This window comes from Ranitomeya imitator, chromosome 6 (genome assembly GCF_032444005.1).
Source record: "Ranitomeya imitator isolate aRanImi1 chromosome 6, aRanImi1.pri, whole genome shotgun sequence".
Taxonomy (NCBI): Eukaryota; Metazoa; Chordata; class Amphibia; order Anura; family Dendrobatidae; genus Ranitomeya; species Ranitomeya imitator.
The window spans coordinates 86,381,811-86,402,484 of NC_091287.1; the positions used below are offsets into that span (position 1 = coordinate 86,381,811).

At 43.2% G+C, this 20,674-nt stretch overlaps 1 protein-coding gene across 6 annotated transcripts; it reads left to right on the forward strand.

Moving 5' to 3' along the window:
- The first annotated feature begins 1,584 nt into the window (after positions 1-1,584).
- Positions 1,585-20,377, forward strand: FAM221A (family with sequence similarity 221 member A). 6 transcript variants are annotated; one of them, XM_069729855.1, is made up of 7 exons: positions 1,585-1,792; positions 3,951-4,124; positions 7,530-7,720; positions 14,073-14,279; positions 17,280-17,372; positions 18,160-18,248; positions 20,089-20,377. In XM_069729855.1, exons 1-7 carry the CDS (start codon positions 1,731-1,733, stop codon positions 20,155-20,157), a joined length of 885 nt encoding a protein of 294 aa, XP_069585956.1. In that variant the 5' UTR covers positions 1,585-1,730; the 3' UTR covers positions 20,158-20,377. The 6 variants fall into 6 exon arrangements, with proteins under 6 accessions (XP_069585956.1, XP_069585959.1, XP_069585957.1 ...); XM_069729854.1 differs by having other exon boundaries at positions 1,606-1,792; positions 7,530-7,765; XM_069729853.1 differs by having other exon boundaries at positions 1,608-1,792; positions 3,951-4,573.
- Positions 20,378-20,674: the final 297 nt, after the last annotated feature.

Below are 20,674 nucleotides of genomic sequence, written 5' to 3' on the forward strand. Positions count from 1 at the left end.
AAAGACAAAAACCTAAAAAACTTAGAAAGATGAATATGGCCCCAACAAAAAAGTGGCGTAAAACACTAAAAAGTAAACAAAAAACAAGCACAAATGCAATAATGAATCAGGTCCTATGTGTTTGCCTTTTTGGGGGGTTATGTTTAGCATGTTGGTCGGGAAAAGCTCCAAAAGTATACGGTAAATGGGTCACATCGGCATCAGTACTCCGTGAGCTATAAATGCATCTATATAACGTACACATGAGAACACGTAATAAATGGACGCCATCCCGAGACCCCACCGAAAGGAATCGCTCTGTTTACTAGCACGATCTACTGACATATAAGGGCCGACAGAGGCCATGTTATGCTTCCAAAAAACCATTAAGAGCATGGAGCCGGAGCGGCCCCTGCCATGGAGACTCGTTACCCCAGTGTGTCATAACACATTATTAGCCTGCAGTCACACTAGCAGTATTTGGTCAGTATTTTACATCAGTATTTTACCTCAGCCAAAACCAGGAGTGGAACAATTAGAGGAAAAGTATAATAGAAACATATGCACCACTTCTGTATTTATCACCCACTCCTGGGTTTGGCTACAAATACTGAGGTAAAATACTGACCAAATACTGCTAGTGTGACTGCAGCCTAATATTGTAGACTAGATGGCAGCCCGATTCTAAAGAATCGGGAGTCTAGAATCCATATATACTTTATTTATTCAAATGTAAGAATAATACAATTAATAAATAATAGTAAGAAAGAACAAAAAATGGCTGCACTCACCAGCTCTTGACAATTCTTGTTATTTAAGGTACAGTTACACAGGATCCATGAACATGCTTATGAGGGGAGGCAGTATATGGAGAAAACACCAAACAAAAGTTCAAAATTGGTGTGAAAATGTCACTGAACCACTTCACAACTAAATATATATAGTTTTGGTAAATGGTATTATCATTTTTTTGACGAAATTCGGCAGGAGCTTGAAGAGCAACGTCACTGGGCCCGCCTCCACGCAGTAGAAACTTGCTGTGAGGTAAAAATTCAAAAATCACACCAAAATGGCGGGCGGAGTGTGTCACAGTACGGCACGTTTCTGATTGGTCGCTCGCAGCAGGCGGCAACCAATCAGACACTGGACACTGTTGACGTCACTTATCTCCGGACATTAGCTCCGGACAGGAAGTTGGCACAAATTGCAGGAAGTAGTATTCTAGGCAATTATATATTAGATTGTCCGCCATCTTCTTCCAACCAAATTCAGGCACCATCTAAACACACAGGACGCCTCATATTCTGCACACGTTACAAAGTGGAGGACTCGTGAATAATACGTCCAGTCACAATGTATGGTAACATTGTATGGGTCTAGTGTACATGTTACCATGGTAACAACGTTACTATGGTTACATTATAGCGTATATGTTACTAGGGTTACATTATATTGTAAACGACTATGGTAACACTTTATTGTAAACGTTGGTATGGTAACGTTATGTTTAATGCCCTTTTACTCTAGTTTGCACTACATGAACTACAAGTCCCAGAATTCCCTGCATAGCAAAGGTAGAGCTGGCATGCTGGGAGCTGTAGTTCCGCACAAGGAGCCGTGGCCTGGTTGTACTCGCTCCGTGCACACCTCGCTGACGACAGGTTGTGTCCCCGGGAGCCGCCCTCCTTGTGCCGCCTGTTCCCTTCCGTGTCAGCTCCTTCCTCCTCCCGGAGCAGCTACCTGAGGGAGTCATGGAGAGGCTGCACTTCCAGGGGGCTGCGGGGGCCATAGATGACTACGTGCAGTACAGGAGGTGAGGCGGCCGCAGTGTTCATTGAGGCTGACGGCGCTTGTTGCTAGGCGACGGGGAGGTGGTGGCGACCACTGCTAGTGCGGGACGCGGCGGCAGTGATGGGTCGGGAGGCCATGTGCCCAGAGGGGCAGAGCCTGGGATTGGGGTCTCAGTGTTATGGTTGTTGGATACAAGATGTCCATGGGGTTTCCAGTTTCTGGATCGATCTCTCTATAGGAGAATGGAGCTGGTGGCGCTGCCCCCTTCACTGTGGGATCTGCGGGGTCCCAGGACCTTCACTGGTCATACACTGATAGCCTTTCACTGGGATTTCCTATTGTAGGCAAACCCCTATAAAGGGTATCCTGGTGGGATCGATGACAGAGGGATCCCCAGAGAGGGGCACCTTCATCCGTTAGATGACTAGGCAGAGCGCCCGCTACTCCGGTCAGTCTTTACGGCACCTCAGCAATGGGGTTTGTCTGCAACCGTCTGTCAGAGGTTGGATCTGTTTCCTTTATGATTTCCAGCTTTCTGTCCCCATGATGGAGCTGATCTGAACTGTAGATCTGGTCTAGTTTATTATAATCAAAACTGCAGCATCCAGTAAAGTAAGTGATACATCGCTGCAATCAGGGTCTCTACCCCTACATCACGCCAGTCAGCAACAGGGGTAAATTGCCAGGTCTTGAAATGGTTAAATGGGTATTCTCACGTTATTGAATTGCTTTATCGGTGTTATCCAGGAATAAATGATTTTTTTTAACTATAAGCTAACAGGCAGCCAGTTACTAACTAGTTAGCAATCACCTGCCGGTTCTATCTGCCGGTGGCTCAGAGCGGTCACTGACTGCACCTACTGGCAATTTAGTGCCTAAATGTCAACAAAACTGCTCTTCTGCGCTGCTGTGTCCATGGGCTGTGACTGCTGAGGTCGTGCTGACTGACAGCCGGCTTCCCACAGTTAAACGTAAAAAACAAACAAACAGTACATACTTACATTCCGGTGTCCGTCAGGTCCCTTGCCGTCTGCTTCCCGCACTCACTGACTGCCGGCCGTAAAGTGAAAGCAGAGCACAGCGGTGACGTCACCGCTGTGCTGTGCTTTCGCTTTACGGCCGGCAGTCAGTGAGTGCGGGAAGCAGACGGCAAGGGACAGACACCAGAATGTAAGTATGTACTGTTTGTTTTTTTTTACTTTTACAATGGTAACCAGGGTAAACATCAGGTTACTAAGCGCGGCCCTGCGCTTAGTAACCCGATGTTTACCCTGGTTACCCGGGGACCTCGGCATCGTTGGTCGCTGGAGAGCTGTCTGTGTGACAGCTCTCCAGCGACCACACTACGACTTACCAACGATCACGGCCAGGTCGTATCGCTGGTCGTGATCGTTGGTAAATCGTATAGTGTGACGGTACCCTTAGGCAGCGCTGAAGATGGCATGTTATCGGTGGTCACAACCCTTCAACAGAGGGGAAGAGAAGTTGCTGCCCTGTTGATGAGATCTCAGTGAAAGCTGCAGAATTGCTGGGAGGAGGGCTGTGTGGCGGCAGAGATCTGCGCTGGACAGAACAGGTAGGTAGTTAGTAGCTGTCTATTAATTCTTGGTCCCACAGTAAAAACATAATATAGCCTTGGATAACCCCTTTAACTAGTTAGACAACATAAAAATAAGCAAGTTTGCAATTGACTTGTTTTTTTTCTATCCACTATCATTCTCCTGTAATGATAGCTTTTATCTTTCATGGTGCACAGCTGGTTTCTGTAACTCTGAACTTTTCAATAAACAATTTGAGAATACCCCTTTAACTCTGTGTGCTTAAAGGTGTAGAAAACACTTTTGCGCTGCTTTCTGTCCCACTGATACCTTGTGCAGCTGCAATTTTGACAAATCATAATTAAAGTGAATCTCCATTTTTAAACACCTTGTGAATTTTAGGTGCAAAATTGTATTAATATACATTATCTTTATAGAGCCAAAGCTTTGTTTTTCTCATAAAAGCAAACAAACATAATCTTAATCCCATAGAGGGAGCTCATTGCATATAGTTATTATCCAATGTATAAAGAATTATGTTGGAAGATTCGGAGTTCTCTTCGCCATCTTAATGACATAGGTTGTAGACCACCATACACTGGCCATCATCTGATTTACCGTTTTAAACCATCTTTTAATTAGAATTGTTGGCGAAGATGATGGAGGTAAAATGTTTACTCCAGAAGAATATGAAGCGTACAAGAAAACCGTTCTGCCAACGAGAGCCCAAAATCGACTGTTCGTCAGCTGGAGATCACCAACAGGAATTGACTGCAAGCTTGTGGGCCCCGAGACTCCCTGCTTCTGCACGCACAGGTACTAATACACTGATCATATTTATCCCTCCTCCCCCATGGCATGGCCGGTGAATGTGCGTCCAGATCTGCACTTCAAAAAAGTCACCATCTGCAGACCTTCATGAACCAAGCTGGCAGACAGCCGCGAGCCACACATCATGGATCTACGAGCCACACGTCATGGATCTACGAGCCACACGTCATGGATCTACGAGCCACACGTCATGGATCTACGAGCCACACGTCATGGATCTACGAGCCACACGTCATGGATCTACGAGCCACACGTCATGGATCTACGAGCCACACGTCATGGATCTACGAGCCACACGTCATGGATCTACGAGCCACACGTCATGGATCTACGAGCCACACGTCCTGGACCCACGAGCCACACCTCATGGACCCAACACACATTGGAGAACCCCGCTTTAAAGAATGCAGACACCTTGAGCAGAAAGACACTAGGTGGTACATGGGGAATCTATAAGGAAATTCAGCATTACATGATGCCCATTTAAGATAATGGCCGAATATATACAATATGTTTCATTCCAGAATTGGAGATGCTCTTAAAGGGGTTTGTCGAGGTTTATCATGAAAGTTTGCAGTTACTCTACGTGACTACAGACTTGTGAATCCTCGCAGCTCGTGCTGTCAAGATTTTCTGGTGTCAGCTGCGAGACCGGGAGGGTATGTGACCGCAAGTATATTATGTACATACTTCCAGCCACAGTCTGACTAGACGTGCACGACCTCATTCAATTCACTTGTACTGTGCGAGGCCGTGCACGTCTAGTCAGAATGTGACGGGAAGTTTGCACATCGCCTACTTGTGGCCACATGGCCTCTCAGTCTCAACACCGGCATCAGAGAATCCTCATATCGCACATAGCGTAGCTGGAGACTTTAGTGAAAAACCTGGACAATCTCTTTAACCCTGCTGTTCTGTTCGGTCTGGGGAGACCTATTTTGAACTTTGGTATTTTTTGGGGTGTTCAAGATGCGGTTCTGAAACTTGTGGTTGATTGACTTAAATGAGGATGGGTCGGTCGGCCACGGGTTTCAGAGCCGCATCTTGAATATTTTAAAGAATATTGAAGTTCAAAGTCGGTCATTTTTGACCAACAGAGCAGCAGGGTTAAGGAAGATTGTGAAGATCTGTGACCGGCTCAAAAGACACGAGTTTTTACTCTTATTTTATTCCCACTGTTCTCCTGATTGTTCCACTTTTTTTCCCAGAGATTTGGGCATTTTTACTTTTAGGCCGGGGTCACCCTTGTGAGTGCAACCTGAGAAACTCACATCCATACCCAGCACTGCCGCCAGCACTCGGGACCGGAGTGTGCGGCTGCCTGTATTTCTATGCACCTGAACGCTCCGGTCTGAACTGCCAGCGGCAGTGCCGGGTATTGAGGCGCGAGTTTCTCGCATTGCACTCGCAAGTGTGACCCCGGCCTTATAGTCTTTACAAGAGGGCGGTACTCACAGGATAATAATGCATAGAAGCCTAAAGTCACGCCCCAAAGAATCCTTTGGGCAACTCCCCCTTAGTAAAGATCAGAAAAATTAGCTCTAAATAAATAGGCCCATATATCTGGAACCATATGGTGGATTCCAAAAGAGTAAAACGTGGAATACTCAGAGGATCACCTCTACTAGATAAGAGTTGGAACCACAACAGGAGGAAAAAACTCCACAATTCTGGAAAAGACACCACAGAAAAACAGGCAAAGATGCTTACCTGTCTAGTCCTCAAGTCAAATGCACTATCATGGTGCAGAGGGCCCAAGTAAAAATGGCGACTGCACAGGTTCGGTAATACCAAATGAGGCAGCCGGCCTACAATCAGGGATTGGCCACTTGGCACACCAGTGCAAACAGATAATCTGCAGCAGTGTTCACACAGAGTATGCGCAGCATCTGGGTTATAGCCTATTAGTAACGCCCTGTGGCGGGCTGCCCAGTGCTAGCTGCACTGCGTCCTGTGTGAACAGAGGCCACAACTTAGAAAGCCATCAGGGCCCAACTGCACCTCAGAAAGTAAAAATAAATGTGCACAAGAACATATCAAAATATGTAAGGTATTAGTTAATATTATGGCCACAATATGTAAGCTGGCAACCCACATCACGGGTCCTCACACTTGCCAGTCCTAGACTTAACAGCAAAAACCACAACAGGAGGAAAAAACCTCCACTATTCTAGAGAAAACAGATAAGAGTTGGAGTAGGGCCTGCCATCTGTTATGTCCTTCTGCTCTAAGGCCGGTTTCACACGTCCAGATAATTCCAGTACCGGAAAAAATCGGTACCGGAATTATCCGTGTCCGTGTGCCCCTACGTTTCTGTAGCACATCAGTGTGGCACACGTGTGCCGCCCGTGTGCCCACTGGGTACCACACGCACCGTGCTGGGTACCACACGTACCAGCATCTGGTGCTGAAGCCCCATTCATATCTTCCCTGCAGCAGCTTTTGCTGCAGAGAAGGTATGAATAATAGTGTTTAAAATAAAGATCTATGTGCCCCCTGTGCGCCCCCCCGCTGTTCTGAAAATACTCACCCGGCTCGCTCCCTTGCCGGCGCTGCTTCCTGTTCTGGCCGCATCTTCTCCTCTATGCGGTCACGTGGGGCCGCCGATTACAGTAATGAATATGCGGCTCCACCCCTATGGGAGGTGGAGCCGCATATTCATTACTGTAAATGAGCGGCCCCACGTGACCGCATACAGGAGAAGATGCGGACATAGATCTTTATTTTAAACACTATTATTCATATCTTCTCTGCAGCAAACGCTGAATCGCGGCTTCAGCACTAGTGGGGGGGACAGCGCTTAATGTAGCGCAGCGCTGTCTCCTGCACGGCACACGAACTGCACACGGACAACGTCCGTGTGCGGTACGTGTTTTACACGGACCCATTGACTTTAATGGGTCCGTGTAATACGTGCGCTCCCACGAACACTGACATGTCTCTGTGTTTGGCACACGGAGACACGGTCCGCAAAAAATCAATGACATCTGCACAGATGCATTGATTTTTGTGTGTCTACGTGTGTCAGTGTCTCCGGTACGTGAGGAAACTGTCACCTCACGTACCGGAGCCACTGATGTGTGAAACAGGCCTTAAGCAGCAAACAGAGCGGAGTTGTCTAGCACACAATTCACACTGGTGGTCTTTCAGCATACACAGTCTCACTACAGTCACATGAATGTATTTCTGGTCTGTACGCACTGAGGACTCTGGCCCACAAGGGCTACATCCAGAATGGACCTCCCAGCAATTTCTAGTCTCATCAGATTCAGGTATCAGACTATTGCATGTAAGTGTAGGAAGCTTCAAAAAACACCGGAAAATTAACTTAGGGACCCAATGTTGTGTGGCTGTAAAAATGTGATTAAACTCCCGATTTACTTTCTTTAGGTATAAACAGCATAAGACAGACTTTAAGGAGCTTCCGAAGGATCGTCCCATTCTGTTGCCGTGTAAAGTCAGTAAATGCCCATGCAAGTCCTACCACTACGCCCCTCTGAATGGCTCACAACCCATCCGCTGCCGATGTAAGCACTTCGCCGATGACCACAGTGTTACAGGATCCTACAACTGCACCAAATGTAAGAGCGATTCCCTTCATCGCGTCACAATGATCACAACTATTTGTAAGTTCTGCTTCTATGCTGGCAAGGTTTTGCTTCATCTTTTTTTTACGATGCTGGTATTGCCGAAGCAAGTGTCAATGACCATACTGGATTTACATCTGCAGAAATTGTTAGACAGAAAATCATGGCTGAAACCAGTCTAATAAGTCCAGGATCTGTTCAGATTATCATATTCTCCTTTGAGTAGGTTGTGTCTCTTTATCAACATTCTGCCAGCACTACAGGAGCTGGAACTTCCTTTCCCCTCACTTTCCTGACTCAAACTAAAGCCCACCTTTCTGTTATGGTTGAATATAGTTGAAAGGACAACGGGAACAGAGAGACCAGGAGCTGCTCTCAATACCAAGAACCTTCTCGGAGTCTCTGCTGCTAGAGTTTATTCTCGACTTTTTTAAGGGAGAAGTGGACATTAAGTCCAAGTTCATATGCAGTGTTTTTGCATTGTTTTTTATATGCAAATTAAATCCTTTTTGCAGTACCAGAAAAAGCTATGACATTTTACAAATCTGATGCTCACCCTTTTATTTTTCCTGACCGAATTTGGTAACTGCAGCATTTTTTAAATGCACCATGTCAATTCTTTCAGCATTTTTTAACGCATATAAAACCATAAGAACGTGAAAAAAGCCTCAAAAACACAACAAACATTTTTGCATTGTTTTTGCTTTCTATTTGCTAAATAAAACTAACTTTATTAAAAACATACTGTAGACAAAGCACATACAGTGGCTTGCTAAAGTATCCCCACCCACCCCCCTTTGGTATTTTGTTGTGTTTTGTTGCTTCACAGCATGGAATTTTAATTTTTTGGTGGGCTTGCATAAGCTCATGTAAAGAACATGCCTTCAACTGAACATTTGGTTTTCTTTGTTTTGTGAAGCAAACAACAAAATAAGTGAAAACTTCTGCGTGCATAACTATTTACCCCCTAAAGTCAGTACTTTGTAGAGCCTCCTTTTGCGGCAGTTACAGCTGAAAGACGTTTTGGAAAAGTTTCTATGAGCTTTCCACATCTTGCCATTGGGATTTTTCCCCATTCCTCAAGGCAAAACTGCTCCAGCTCCTTCAAGTAAGATGGTTTCCTCTGGTGTACAGTAATCTTCAAATCTGACCACAGATTCTCAGTTGGATTAAAGGGAATCTGTCACCTGAATTTGGCGGGACTGGTTTTGGGTCATATGGGCGGAGTTTATGGGTGTTTGATTCACCCTTTCCTTACCCGCTGGCTGCATGCTGGCTGCAATATTGGATTGAAGGTCATTCTCTGTCCTCCATAGTACACGCCTGCGCAAGGCAAGATTGCCTTGTGCAGGCATGTACTATGGAGGACAGAGAATCAACTTCAATCCAATATTGCAGCCAGCATGCAGTCAGCGGGTAAGGAAAGGGTGAATCAAACACCCAAAAACTCCGCCCATATGACCCAAAACCAGTCCCGCCAAATTCAGGTGACAGAGTCCCTTTAAGGCCTGAGCTTTGACAAGGCCACTCCAAAACATTTACACGTTTCCCCTTTAACCACTCGAGTGTTGCTTTAGCAGTATGCATTGGGTCATTGTTTTGTTGGAAGGGGAACCTTCGTTCCAGTCTCAAATCACTGACAGACTGAAACAGGTTTTGCTCAAGAATATCTCTGTATTTCGCACCATCCATCTTCCCCTTGACTAAGACCATTTTCCCTGTCCCTGCTGCCGAAAAACATTGCTTCAGCATGATGCTGCCACCACCATGTTTCATCATGAGGATTGTGTTCTTGGAGTAAAGAGCTGTCTTGGTTTGGCACCAGACAGTGTTTACCTTGGTAAATGCCTACATTTTTGTCACGTCACCAACTTAGACAATTTAGTGCTGATGCATCACACATAAATCAGATTACAAAAATATTTATACACAGGTTGTAATGTAACAAAATAAGTAAAAAGGCAAGGGGATGGAATACTTTCACTAGCCACTATGTATTCTGCATCCAAAAAAGAGACAAAACTTACAAACTAAGGGAATAACTGATTCATCTGTGAAAGTCCAACTTCTGGGACCCACACCGATCTGCAGAGCGAAGAACTTTTATCATCGCACATATTTCAATATACCAAATACAATATATCACATATATCCTGAATTCAAGAGTCGGCCCTAAACTTTATGACCTAAAGCAACTACTTTATGACCCCTTTGACCATAACCCGGGAATACTGTAACCTTCTAAATGGGAACCATTAACTGCCATGACCTATCTCTCATCACTGCACCAGACGGTAGGCCTGGAACATTCAACCAGGGTCTCCATATATTATTAAATCTCTTCATTGCTTTTCTCTTTCTATATACCGCCTTTTACAAACCATATGTTATTGCCACGGATCCCCCTCTGTGCTGTCACTAATTTGTCACGTACTCGCTCTCAGCACGTGCCTTGGTGGTTGTGCCTGCAAGGGTAAATCTATCTCCCCTCTCTCAGTCCAGCATTCAACCTCTGTCCTATGCTGTAATGGGAGCATAAATCACACACCGACCCAGGCTACACACCCGCTCATACACGCTGCCACCACTCACCGAATACAAGGGCGATAAGTCCCGGAAATTACTAATACTAATGCTTACAGTAAAGAAAAAGGTGTAAAAATCTGATAATAAAAAGACATACAAATATGCAAAACAGTTATAAAATAAAGGTTAAAACTTACAGAAATATCGAACATTGCAGTCTGGTACTCTGTCACTGAGGGAGGGTGAAATATAGAATGGAACACATCAGCTCTCCAGGCTGCCCCCACATGTGAACACGATTCTTTGTATACAGGCCTAATATATAGCTTTACTCTGGAGGTCAGATCTCTAGACCAGCCCCTCAGGTTAATATCATAATTGCTTGTTTTTGATTGGACTGCGGCCGCTCCCCCAATGAATATATTATTTGCTCTGAGATTCCCTGTGTAAAAGTTCTCACAAATAGATGGTGTCAGGCTGTAATTGACATCTCTCTTCAAAGAGATAGGAAGTGTCAAATGTTTCCCTTTTTTCTTGATTCCCAGCACGACCCCCTGGCGAGAGTGGAGACAGTAGTCTGCCTTCTCAAGATATGTATGCTGTAACCTTTGTGAGGTCTACAGTTTCAGGACAGATGTTCAACCACTGCTAGTTACACATATAACCCTAGACATATGTCACTACACACATATAGATATGTTATTATTATATTATATGTTATTATTATATGTAATTATATGTTATTATCCACAGTTATCATTTATTCTATTTATTAATTCAATGATTGACGGAGGCTGAGCATCCAACCAATGCAATGCAATTAGTCTGCAAGCATGGTATAGTATTCGATAATGATAAACCAATAGCTAACAGGGATTCAAAATCCATTGACTCTCCCAGATACCCCAACACACATCTTGGGGTCCGCCTGAAGTCACACCCCAAATACCCTTTGTATTTGTGCAATATGAACCCAAACACCTATATTCCCAAAACATGTGCATTATATGTGTGTCCTCCACCCCACATCTAGGTCATACCACATTCGAGCAAACTCCAATCTTAAAAAGGAAGCATCTTTCTCCTCCAAGATGGCGCCGCCTGAGCAGTAGCAGCTATCGGAGATAACCTAGAGCTGCTACTGCGCAGGCAGCGCCATCTTGGAGGAGGAATTTTTTTTCCAAGCAAGATGGCGCCGCTGGCGCATGCACACTAGCAGCCATCGGATCACCTATATGCACCGATAGCTGCTACTGCGGAGGCGCTGCAGAAGGGCCACTTGCCTGCAGAAGGGTTTTTTTTCTTCAGTATGTACAGATATTTATTGTGCAAACTAGGGGGCAGGTCAGTGAGGGAGCAGTGACCTGTCAGCAGTCTGCATTATGAATACCTAATCAGAGCACCACATAAAGACCCCCCACTCCAGGCCACCAACGGGCAAGAGCAAATTAACTCAAAACTGAAAATAAAGATTAAACAGCAACCACAAAACTAATTTCATCAACCAAGGAATCATTCAGTATAACGGTGCCGACCTGACACTGTGTGTAGGTTACTGTGCACATTCCTGCTGACAGGTTCCCTTTAAGTGTACCATTTTCTAGTAAATTTGCCAACATTTGTATTCCGCTTAGCACCCATCCACCAAACCACTTACATTTGCCAAACTCTGACAACTTATGATTATTCCATAACGGAGTGAATTTGGAACAACCGGTAATCCCCAGCAATCTCCTACCCATCCCACACCTTTTACATTAGTGCCAAAGTTGATCTATCTCCATCTAGGCAGCCTTCACCCCCCTATAAAATGTGAATAGGTGAAAAGCATTTCTTGTCTTGCAAGACAAGGCTTCTAGCCTTACCCATTGAATCCCTTGTTTCCCAGCCATGAAAATGCTACATCTGCGAAGCTATAAAGTACAGGTGCCTCTCAAAAAATTAGAATATCATCAAAAAGTTAATTTATTTCAGTTCTTCAGTACAAAAAGTGAAACTCATATATTATATAAAGTCATTACAAACAGAGTAATCTATTTCAAGTGTTTATTTCTGTTAATGTTGATGATTATGGCTTACAGCTACTGAAAACCCAAAAGTCATTATCTCAGTAAATTAGAATACTTTATAACACCAGCTTGAAAAATATTTTAAAATCTGAAATGTATGTTCAGTAAATGCACTCAATACTTGGTCAGGGCTCCTTTTGCATCAATTACTGCAACAATGCGACGTGGCATGGAGGCAATCAGCCTGTGGCACTGCTGAGATGTTATGGAAGCCCAGGTTGCTTTGATAGCAGCCTTCAGCTTGACTGCATTGTTGGGTCTGGTGTCTCATCTTCCTCTTGACAATACTCCTTAGATTCTCTATGGGGTTAAGGTCAGGCGAGGTTGCTGGCCATTCAAGAATAGTGTACTGTTGTTTTTAAACCAGATATTGGTACTTTTGGCAGTGTGAACAAGTGCCAAGTCCTGCTGGGGAATTAAATTTCCATCTCCAAAAAACTTGTCAGCAGAGGGAAGCATGAAGTGCTCTAAAATTTCCTGGTAGACGGCTGCGCTGACTTTGGTCTTGATAAAATAGAGTGGACCTACACCAGCAGATGACATGGCTCCCCAAACCATCACTGATTGTGGAAACTTCACACTAGACCTCAAGCAGCTTGGATTGTGGCCTCTCCACTCTTCCTCCAGACTCTGGGACCTTGATTTCCAAATGAAATGCAAAATTTACTTTAATCTGAAAACATCTTGAACCACTGAGCAACAGTCCAGTTCTTTTTCTCCTTGGCCCAGGTAAGACACTTCTGGCTTCTGGTTGTCTATCGGTCATGAGTGGCTTGATACAATGAATGTGACACTTGCAGCCCATGTCCTGGATACGTCTGTGTGTGGTGGCTCTTAAAGCAATGACTCCAGCAGTAGTCCACTCCTTGTGAATCATTTTTTGAATGGTCTTTTCTAACAATCCTTTCAAGGCTGCGGTTATCCCGATTGCGCCTTTTTCTACTACACTTTTTCCTTCCACTCAACTTTCCATTAATATGCTTGGGTACAGCACTCTGTGAACAGCCAGCTTCTTTAGCAATGACCTTTTGTGGCTTACCCTCCTTGTGGAGTGTGTCAATGACTGTGTTCTGGACATCTGTCAAGTCAGCAGTCTTCCCCATGATTGTGGAGCCTAGTGAAACAGACTAAGGGACCTTTTTAAGTGCTTAGGAAGCCTTTGCAGGTGTTTTTTGTTAATTATTCTAATTTACTGAGATAGTGACTTTTGGGTTTTCATTGGCTGTAAGCCATAATCATTAACAGAAATAAACACTTGGAATATGTCACTGTTTTTAATGACTCTATATAATATGAGTTTCACTTTTTGTATTGAAGAAATGAAATAAATTAACTTTTTGATGGTATTCTAATTTAGTGAAAAGCACTTGTATTTCCATGGATCTGGTATCGCCAACCCACCCCTGTTTTCTCTATCTGGAGTGTTAGTAACTTAATCCTTGCATTACGCTTACACCTAATTAGTTCTCGAAACAATGTTTGCACTTTACGAAATATGGGAGGAGGAATCCAGCATGAGGAATTGTGTAGCAAATATAACAATCTTGGCATAAGTAAGTATAATTTTTATGAGGTTACATCTACCTATTAATCAATAGGTTAATTAGTTAATTGTCAAGCCTGACCAGAGACCAAATTACCCCACCCTTTTACTATAAGATAAGCTTGATTCTTGCACACCTTCATAGATTTCTATTCATGGTTGGGCACTTGACATTTCTTTGATTTGCTTCTATTATCTTTTCGCACAGGCTCGAACTGCTCAGGCTTCCATAGTTCTTTCACGTGCGGATGTTCTCAGCCAGCGTACGCTCACGACACAGTTGTGGAGACTAAGGAAGAAAGACAAGCTCTAGGAAAACCTGTTGGACACGACGTCCCGTACGCTGCAATGGGAGGACTGACTGGCTTCAGCTCTCTTGCTGAAGGGTATATGAGGCTAGATGAAAGTGGTATCGGTATGTAGATACATTCATTATGGATCAGTACGCTTTGTGGTAGAAGTGATCTACAAGTTCTAACAGCATTCAGTATATTCTGATTATACCTTAGTTTTACAGCAGGGGTGTCAAACTGCATTCCTCGAGGGCTGCAAACAGGTCATGTTTTCAGAATTTCCTTGTACTGCACAGGTGATAATTTAATCACCAACTCATTATTTGTGTAGGTGATTAAATTATCACCTGTGCAGTACAAGGAAATCCTGAAAACATGACCTGTTTGCAGCCCTCGAGGAATGCAGTTTGACACCCCTGTTTTACAGTATAATTTAGTTTTGTATTGGAAATATGAACCCTTCCTGATCATCCATCTTTTGCGTTGCTTCATTAACGCCCCTGTTTTGCAATTCAGTAAACACAGCCGGGGACCCTGAGGAGAAGACAGAAGATGTTATCTCTTGCCTATTACAGAGCAATCATGTGCTATGTGGCAAATGAAAGCATTGGCAATGCCAAGGCTTCTATTGCTCCCGCCACATGGTCATCAGTTCTGCCCGACATAGCAGGGGGGAAGACTTACCTGTAACTGGGGCTCCTTTGGATGCCACAGTTACAGAAAACAACTAAGTAATAAAAAAAAAGGTAATATTCCTCTGAGATCTTTTATAACCTCTCTGTGGGCATAGAATGTAACAAATATAATTCAATACAAAGCATAAAATAACAATATAAAAAAAAATTATAAAAAAAAATGAATACAAATTTAGGAGATAAAGCACACTTCAAAAAGTGTTTATTTTCTAAAAAAAAATCATTTTTGTTCCAAATATATTTCATAAAACAAAAACCACACACCTGTTGGGTACCCACGCAACTGAAATAATCTGAAGAATTTGTTCAACAGGTTAATTATTGTGAAACGTGAACTGGCTACATAAGAAAACAAAAACTGTATAAATTACATTGTAATTTATGTGACAGTGGTGAAAAATGACACTGACACCCTTAGCCCTGAGTCAGGCGCACCTCTAGCTGACCAGAGTTTGGGCACAGTGCGCCTGATAGGCACGGACTGGAAAATCACCTATTATATCTAGTTATCTCAATTTCAGGTGACCTTCATAGGGATGTATTAAAAGAGAGTACATAAAGTCAGATGCAAAAAAAAAAAAAAAAAAACATTTAATAATCATAAAAGTAGTAAAACAAAAAGTAGTCAAATTTCACAACTGCCGCCAAATAATTTCAGGACATAACTGTTACTAAACATTAAAATTAGGTAAACGTAATTGTAAGGCACTTAGATGCTACGGGAGTCAAGTTCACTCAGATGCGGACGTTAAAAGTCCAGAAGAAGAAACACATTGGCAGAGAAAAGCAAGGTTAGGAGGTCCTATTATATCAGAAATTATTATTACGTGTTCGGCTGTAATGTGTCTTAGAGGCCATTTCTAAGAAAACCCTCTTTTTTCTACGAAATATCAACAAACTTTGCATTTTTCATTCATAAAACGAGCAAAATAAACAATTGTTATGAAAATAAAAACAGAGTATGAACATTCACTAGTGAGACCCTTCAGGCGCAATGAGCCTTAGAGGCCACACCTGCTCTCTACAAGGGCGGCGGTAAGACTGCGTGGCACCTAAAGACAGGAAGGTACGGGGAGGTGCGGGATCCCCTGCCGCCTTGGAGATGAGGTAGAAACAAATGTGTGAGCTGGGCCTGTCAGGCTTATTGTGCCTGACGCCAGATTAAAACCATTCTTTAATAAATATTAATATTCTGTACATTGTGTAATAATACATAATTTACCTCCAGACAAAGGAAAAGGATGCTGGTCCAGCGATCTGGAGAACATATCTGTTGTCATTTACACCACTTCTGTGGTATACATTATGATGAATTTGGTGCCCCCGCTCTGCCCATATTTCAAAATCTTGGGAGAGGTGGCATTTACGATTTGCGCACACAATTTGCAGGATTTCAAACAGTTTTATGGCAGGATTCTGGAAAAACCTGTTTGATGAAGCAGGGCCAGAGTTCTAAGAAAAGGTGCTCCAAACTTATCTCATGGGACTACCAGTATTAAAGTAACAGGCAAGTCAGAAGAGATGACTGTTCCTCTTTAAAGAACGTGATATCACTTTCTAAAAAAATTTTATTCTACAGATGTACACAAAGAAGCCACATGTTCTAATAATTAAACTTTTTTGGGGACATTTATAATACCGGCTTAATTGCCCCTTGTTCTTTCTTATGTCCAATATTATTACTTTAGCCTCCTTGAGGATTTATTGATCCTGTATTGTCTCATCTTCGTTTTTTACATTGACAACCTCTACTTCAACGTAGGCTGCGAGGTACCATTAGCGTCAGTCTATCTTCTCCAAGGTCAAAAGGATCAGGGATTGTAGTTCAACATGTCTGACTCCTCTTTTCATCTCATGGCAGAGTAAAGAGGACCCATTGTATGAAGTGAATCTATTCACAGGTCCGAGTCCAACGACCTTGTCGACTATCTGTGGTCGCTGTACAGTACAGCAACCCTGGAAAGTGCCTCTTACCTGAAGGGCATCCACAACTCTCCTAGTGGGATGTCTAATGTGCGTCACGCCGCAACAATGACATTTTACCAGGCCGACTAATCATAAGGCTCCTGCACAGCGGCCACAGATTACTGACATGGACGATGGACGGTGTCCCGCGAATCAAATCTAGTCCTCCAAGATAGTCAGGCAGTCAGTCCCATTGAAATGATCAGGTGCAACGGAATTTGCTTAAATCTGCGTATGTGATAATTTTATCAGGACCCACTGACATCTCTACAGAGAATGGAGACAAGTGTTTTCTACACTGAGTTGTCAATGAGGAACAAGCATGTGATAGTTAACAGTGTCTCAGATCTTTTTTCACACCGACCGTATTTCTGGTTTTAATGGGTTAAGTAGGCAAGCATTATTTTTTCATAAAGAATATGTATCATAGTCAACAAAATCATATTGAATTTACTTTTTTAGGGGCTCCCAGTAAGAGTTTCTTGGAAACTCCCGACGATGGTGGATCCCATCCATTTCTAAGAGCGTATGGCCCGCCATCATCCAACGTTAAAGGTAGTGAATTCTGAAGTTAAAATGTGTCATATGAAAAGCCATTCCTTAAATAAAATTAAATTTTTCCTTTATGTTAATGATATCAGATAAATCCTTTCCCACACACATACCTAAATATACAACAATGGTTTTTGTGATGCTTTAAGGGATCTGTTGTAGGACAGATCCAAAACGTATTGAAGTATAATGGGAGCTGTCAGAGTTTTGTCAAGATAGGCGTCATATTCCGGGTAAGAGTAACCCCGAATTCTTCACTATTCTTGCAGTCAAAAGTGACTAAACCCCCGGTGGAGGCTTTCAGCACCTGTGTGAACAGAGCCTTAAGGATCAGCACCATATGTTCATGCTGTTCTGTTGCCTTCCCTTTACCGTTACTTATTTCTAACCCTAGACAGTCTGCATTTTGTAAGACTGCTACTAAAATATGTTCTATTGCCAGAATATTCCAATATGGAGACATGCACAATCTTCACCACTAAAAAAGGAAGTTATTAATGCAGCCCCCTAAAAAAGGTTGCATTTCATAAATACTGCTAATCCTGGCTAAGCAGTGAGCCACACACTATATTCCCCTCACTTTTATAAATGGTGAATAATACAAATATCATTAAATTCCTATGGCTAATACATGTGATGCACGACTGATACAATAACGTTGTGAATTAAAATGGCGTTCCTTTTATCCTCTCTAGTACTTGGTCTCCCAATAGATCTGGCGGCTGAGCTTTCACCGTTTGCTTGTACACTTTTTGTATAAAATGGGATGAACATTTTTACTTCTGTTTAGAACTTCCTGAAGGAAATAATCAGGCGTCCAGTCTGAAAACATCAGAAGAACAGGACATGGCATATTTTGAGAGGCGGTATCAGGAAAGGGTATGTAACTCCTTACTCTGGTACAGTACTGGTAACATAGCACTAGGCTTACAATTAATGTAGGAGGCATAAAGTCATTAGAAGGAGAAAAATGGTTGTTATTCTGTTTTGATCATGAAAGAACATGTGGCTGAACCTTAAAGGAAGCGACTCAAGAAAATATTGTTATTTCTAAAGTGATTTTCCCAACTTCCACTATGGCTAGGATATCCTGTAACATTAAAGGGAATCTGTCACCTCATATTTCATATATAAACTGCTGTAGATAAGCCCCGATGTAACCTGAAAGATAAGAAAAGACAAGTTAGATTATACTCACCCAGAGGCGGTCCCAGTTTGGTCCGATCCGATGGGCGTCGCAGTCCGGGTCCGGCACCTCCCATCTTCATACAATGACGTCCTCTTCTTTGCTTCCTGCCGCGGCTCCTGCGCAGGCGTACTTTGTCTGCAAAGCACTGCAGTGCGCAGGCATCGGGAAAGGTCAGAGAGCCCCTGCGCACTGCAGTACTTTACGCTGCCCTCAACAGGGCAAATCGGGACAACTGCGCCGGAGCCGCGGCAGGAAGCAAAGAAGAGGACGACACTGTATGAAGATGGGAGGCGCCGGATCGTGACACCCATCGGACGGAACCGGGATCGCCCCTGGGTGAGTATAATCTAACTTGTTTTTCTTATCTTTCAGGTTACATTGGGGGCTTATCTACAGCATTATAGAATGCTGTAAATAAGCCCCTGATGGCGGTGGCCGCAGTTTATATACGAAATAAGAAGTGACAGATTCCCTTTAATATCAGTATGGCACCTAATTAACCGTGGTACGTCTTTAGATTCTCCCCTATATTTATACAGTCTCCAATACAAAAGGTAACCATTGAAGTACGATGTGCCAAATTCATTAAGATGCAAAAAAAAAAAAAAAGAGAGAGAGATACATGGAGCACAAATGAGAAGAATCTGTTGGTTAAAAAGACTTTAACGGCTAGGGAAAGCCAAAGGGCCACTAACCTCCTGTGGCTATGCACCCCTGAATAACTGCGGTGAACACGCAGAGGTGAGGGAGAGAAAACGCCATGCTAACCCACTCTTCCTGCTGTTGTCAGTGGATAAGACCACGTGACCGCAGTGAGGCGTTGCTGGAGTCACGCAGGTCCTTAGGCCACGTATCCTCAAAGAGGGATATGAAATGGGAAAACAAAGGATAACACGGTCTTTAGGAGCGCTGAGGCAAAAAGGGTAAATGGTTAAAATTAAAAGGCACAAACCTTTATTAAAAATATATTGCACTCCACAACGCGTTTCGATAGCAGCACGCTATCTTCCTCAGGTAGATACCAAATTCATTGAGTCACACGCCACTTAATGAATTTGTCGAAGCCTCTTTGTGGTGTGCCCCTCACTAGAAATGTTATTCCACTGGAGTAGCATTTCTAGCGTAAGAAACGACATCAGTTTTAATGATCTGCAGTGCGGACCTCGATGAATCTGGTGTGAAAACACCAGTAGTCTCATTTCGTTGCTCATCTCCGCATGGCACAGACATTTAGTGACTTTCAGAGTGTTTTACGCAAGAAAACGTAAACATTTTCCAGAATCAGCTCCATTGTGTTGTGTGATTAATGTGAATTTTATTTTAACACTCTGCACCGATGAAACTTTGCAGACAGAATACACCCCTTAATGGCAAATGTTATTTCTGTGCCAATTCTTCCCTGCAGCTTGTGGACGACGTGATAAAGTCTCATCCATTGCTAACATTTAATACGCCTAAGATATTTCCCATCCTATTACTGATTGATATTCATGGGTTCAAGAGCGTTCTTTTGAGCATTTCATGTTTTAGTTGCAGAAAGAAAGAGAACAGAAAAGACTTTCAAAGGATCCGAAACACCCCAGAAATCAGCGGCCCTAAGGATGGGGCAGATGTCGGCAGGACTTTTTTTTTTTTTTGTATCAGTTTGATTTTAAAGATTATTTTAATGTATTTTAGAAATTAGAATTCATATATAGTTTACTTTTTAACGGACATTGTCTCAGTGTAAGATGTGATTGGCATTTTTTCCTGTATTGATCTAACATTTTTATAGACCACCGTCACATGATACAGAAATAAAAGTGACACCTGAGCCGTATCAGTATTCATCATGTGGTCATACCAAATAAAAATCCACAATATTTAGCGTGAACATACCTGTGATATCTTATAGGAGCTGCATCATTGCAAATAAAGCCCATCCCTCATAAGGTACCGTCACACTAAGCGACGCTGCAGCGATACTGACAACGATCCGGATCGCTGCAGCGTCGCTGTTTGGTCGTTGGAGAGCTGTCACACAGACAGCTCTCCAGCGACCAACGATCCCGAGGTCCCCGGTAACCAGGGTAAACATCGGGTTACTAAGCGCAGGGCCGCGCTTAGTAACCCGATG

Bases quoted from the DNA above. Each gene is read 5' to 3' on its own strand.
- FAM221A (XM_069729852.1), top strand. From the start codon at position 4,167: ATGGCCGGTGAATGTGCGTCCAGATCTGCACTTCAAAAAAGTCACCAT. The intron at 7,766-14,072 runs GTAAGTTCTGCT...CTTTTCGCACAG, and splicing joins CACAATGATCACAACTATTT to GCTCGAACTGCTCAGGCTTC. The intron at 17,373-18,159 runs GTAGTGAATTCT...ACTTCTGTTTAG, and splicing joins GCCATCATCCAACGTTAAAG to AACTTCCTGAAGGAAATAAT.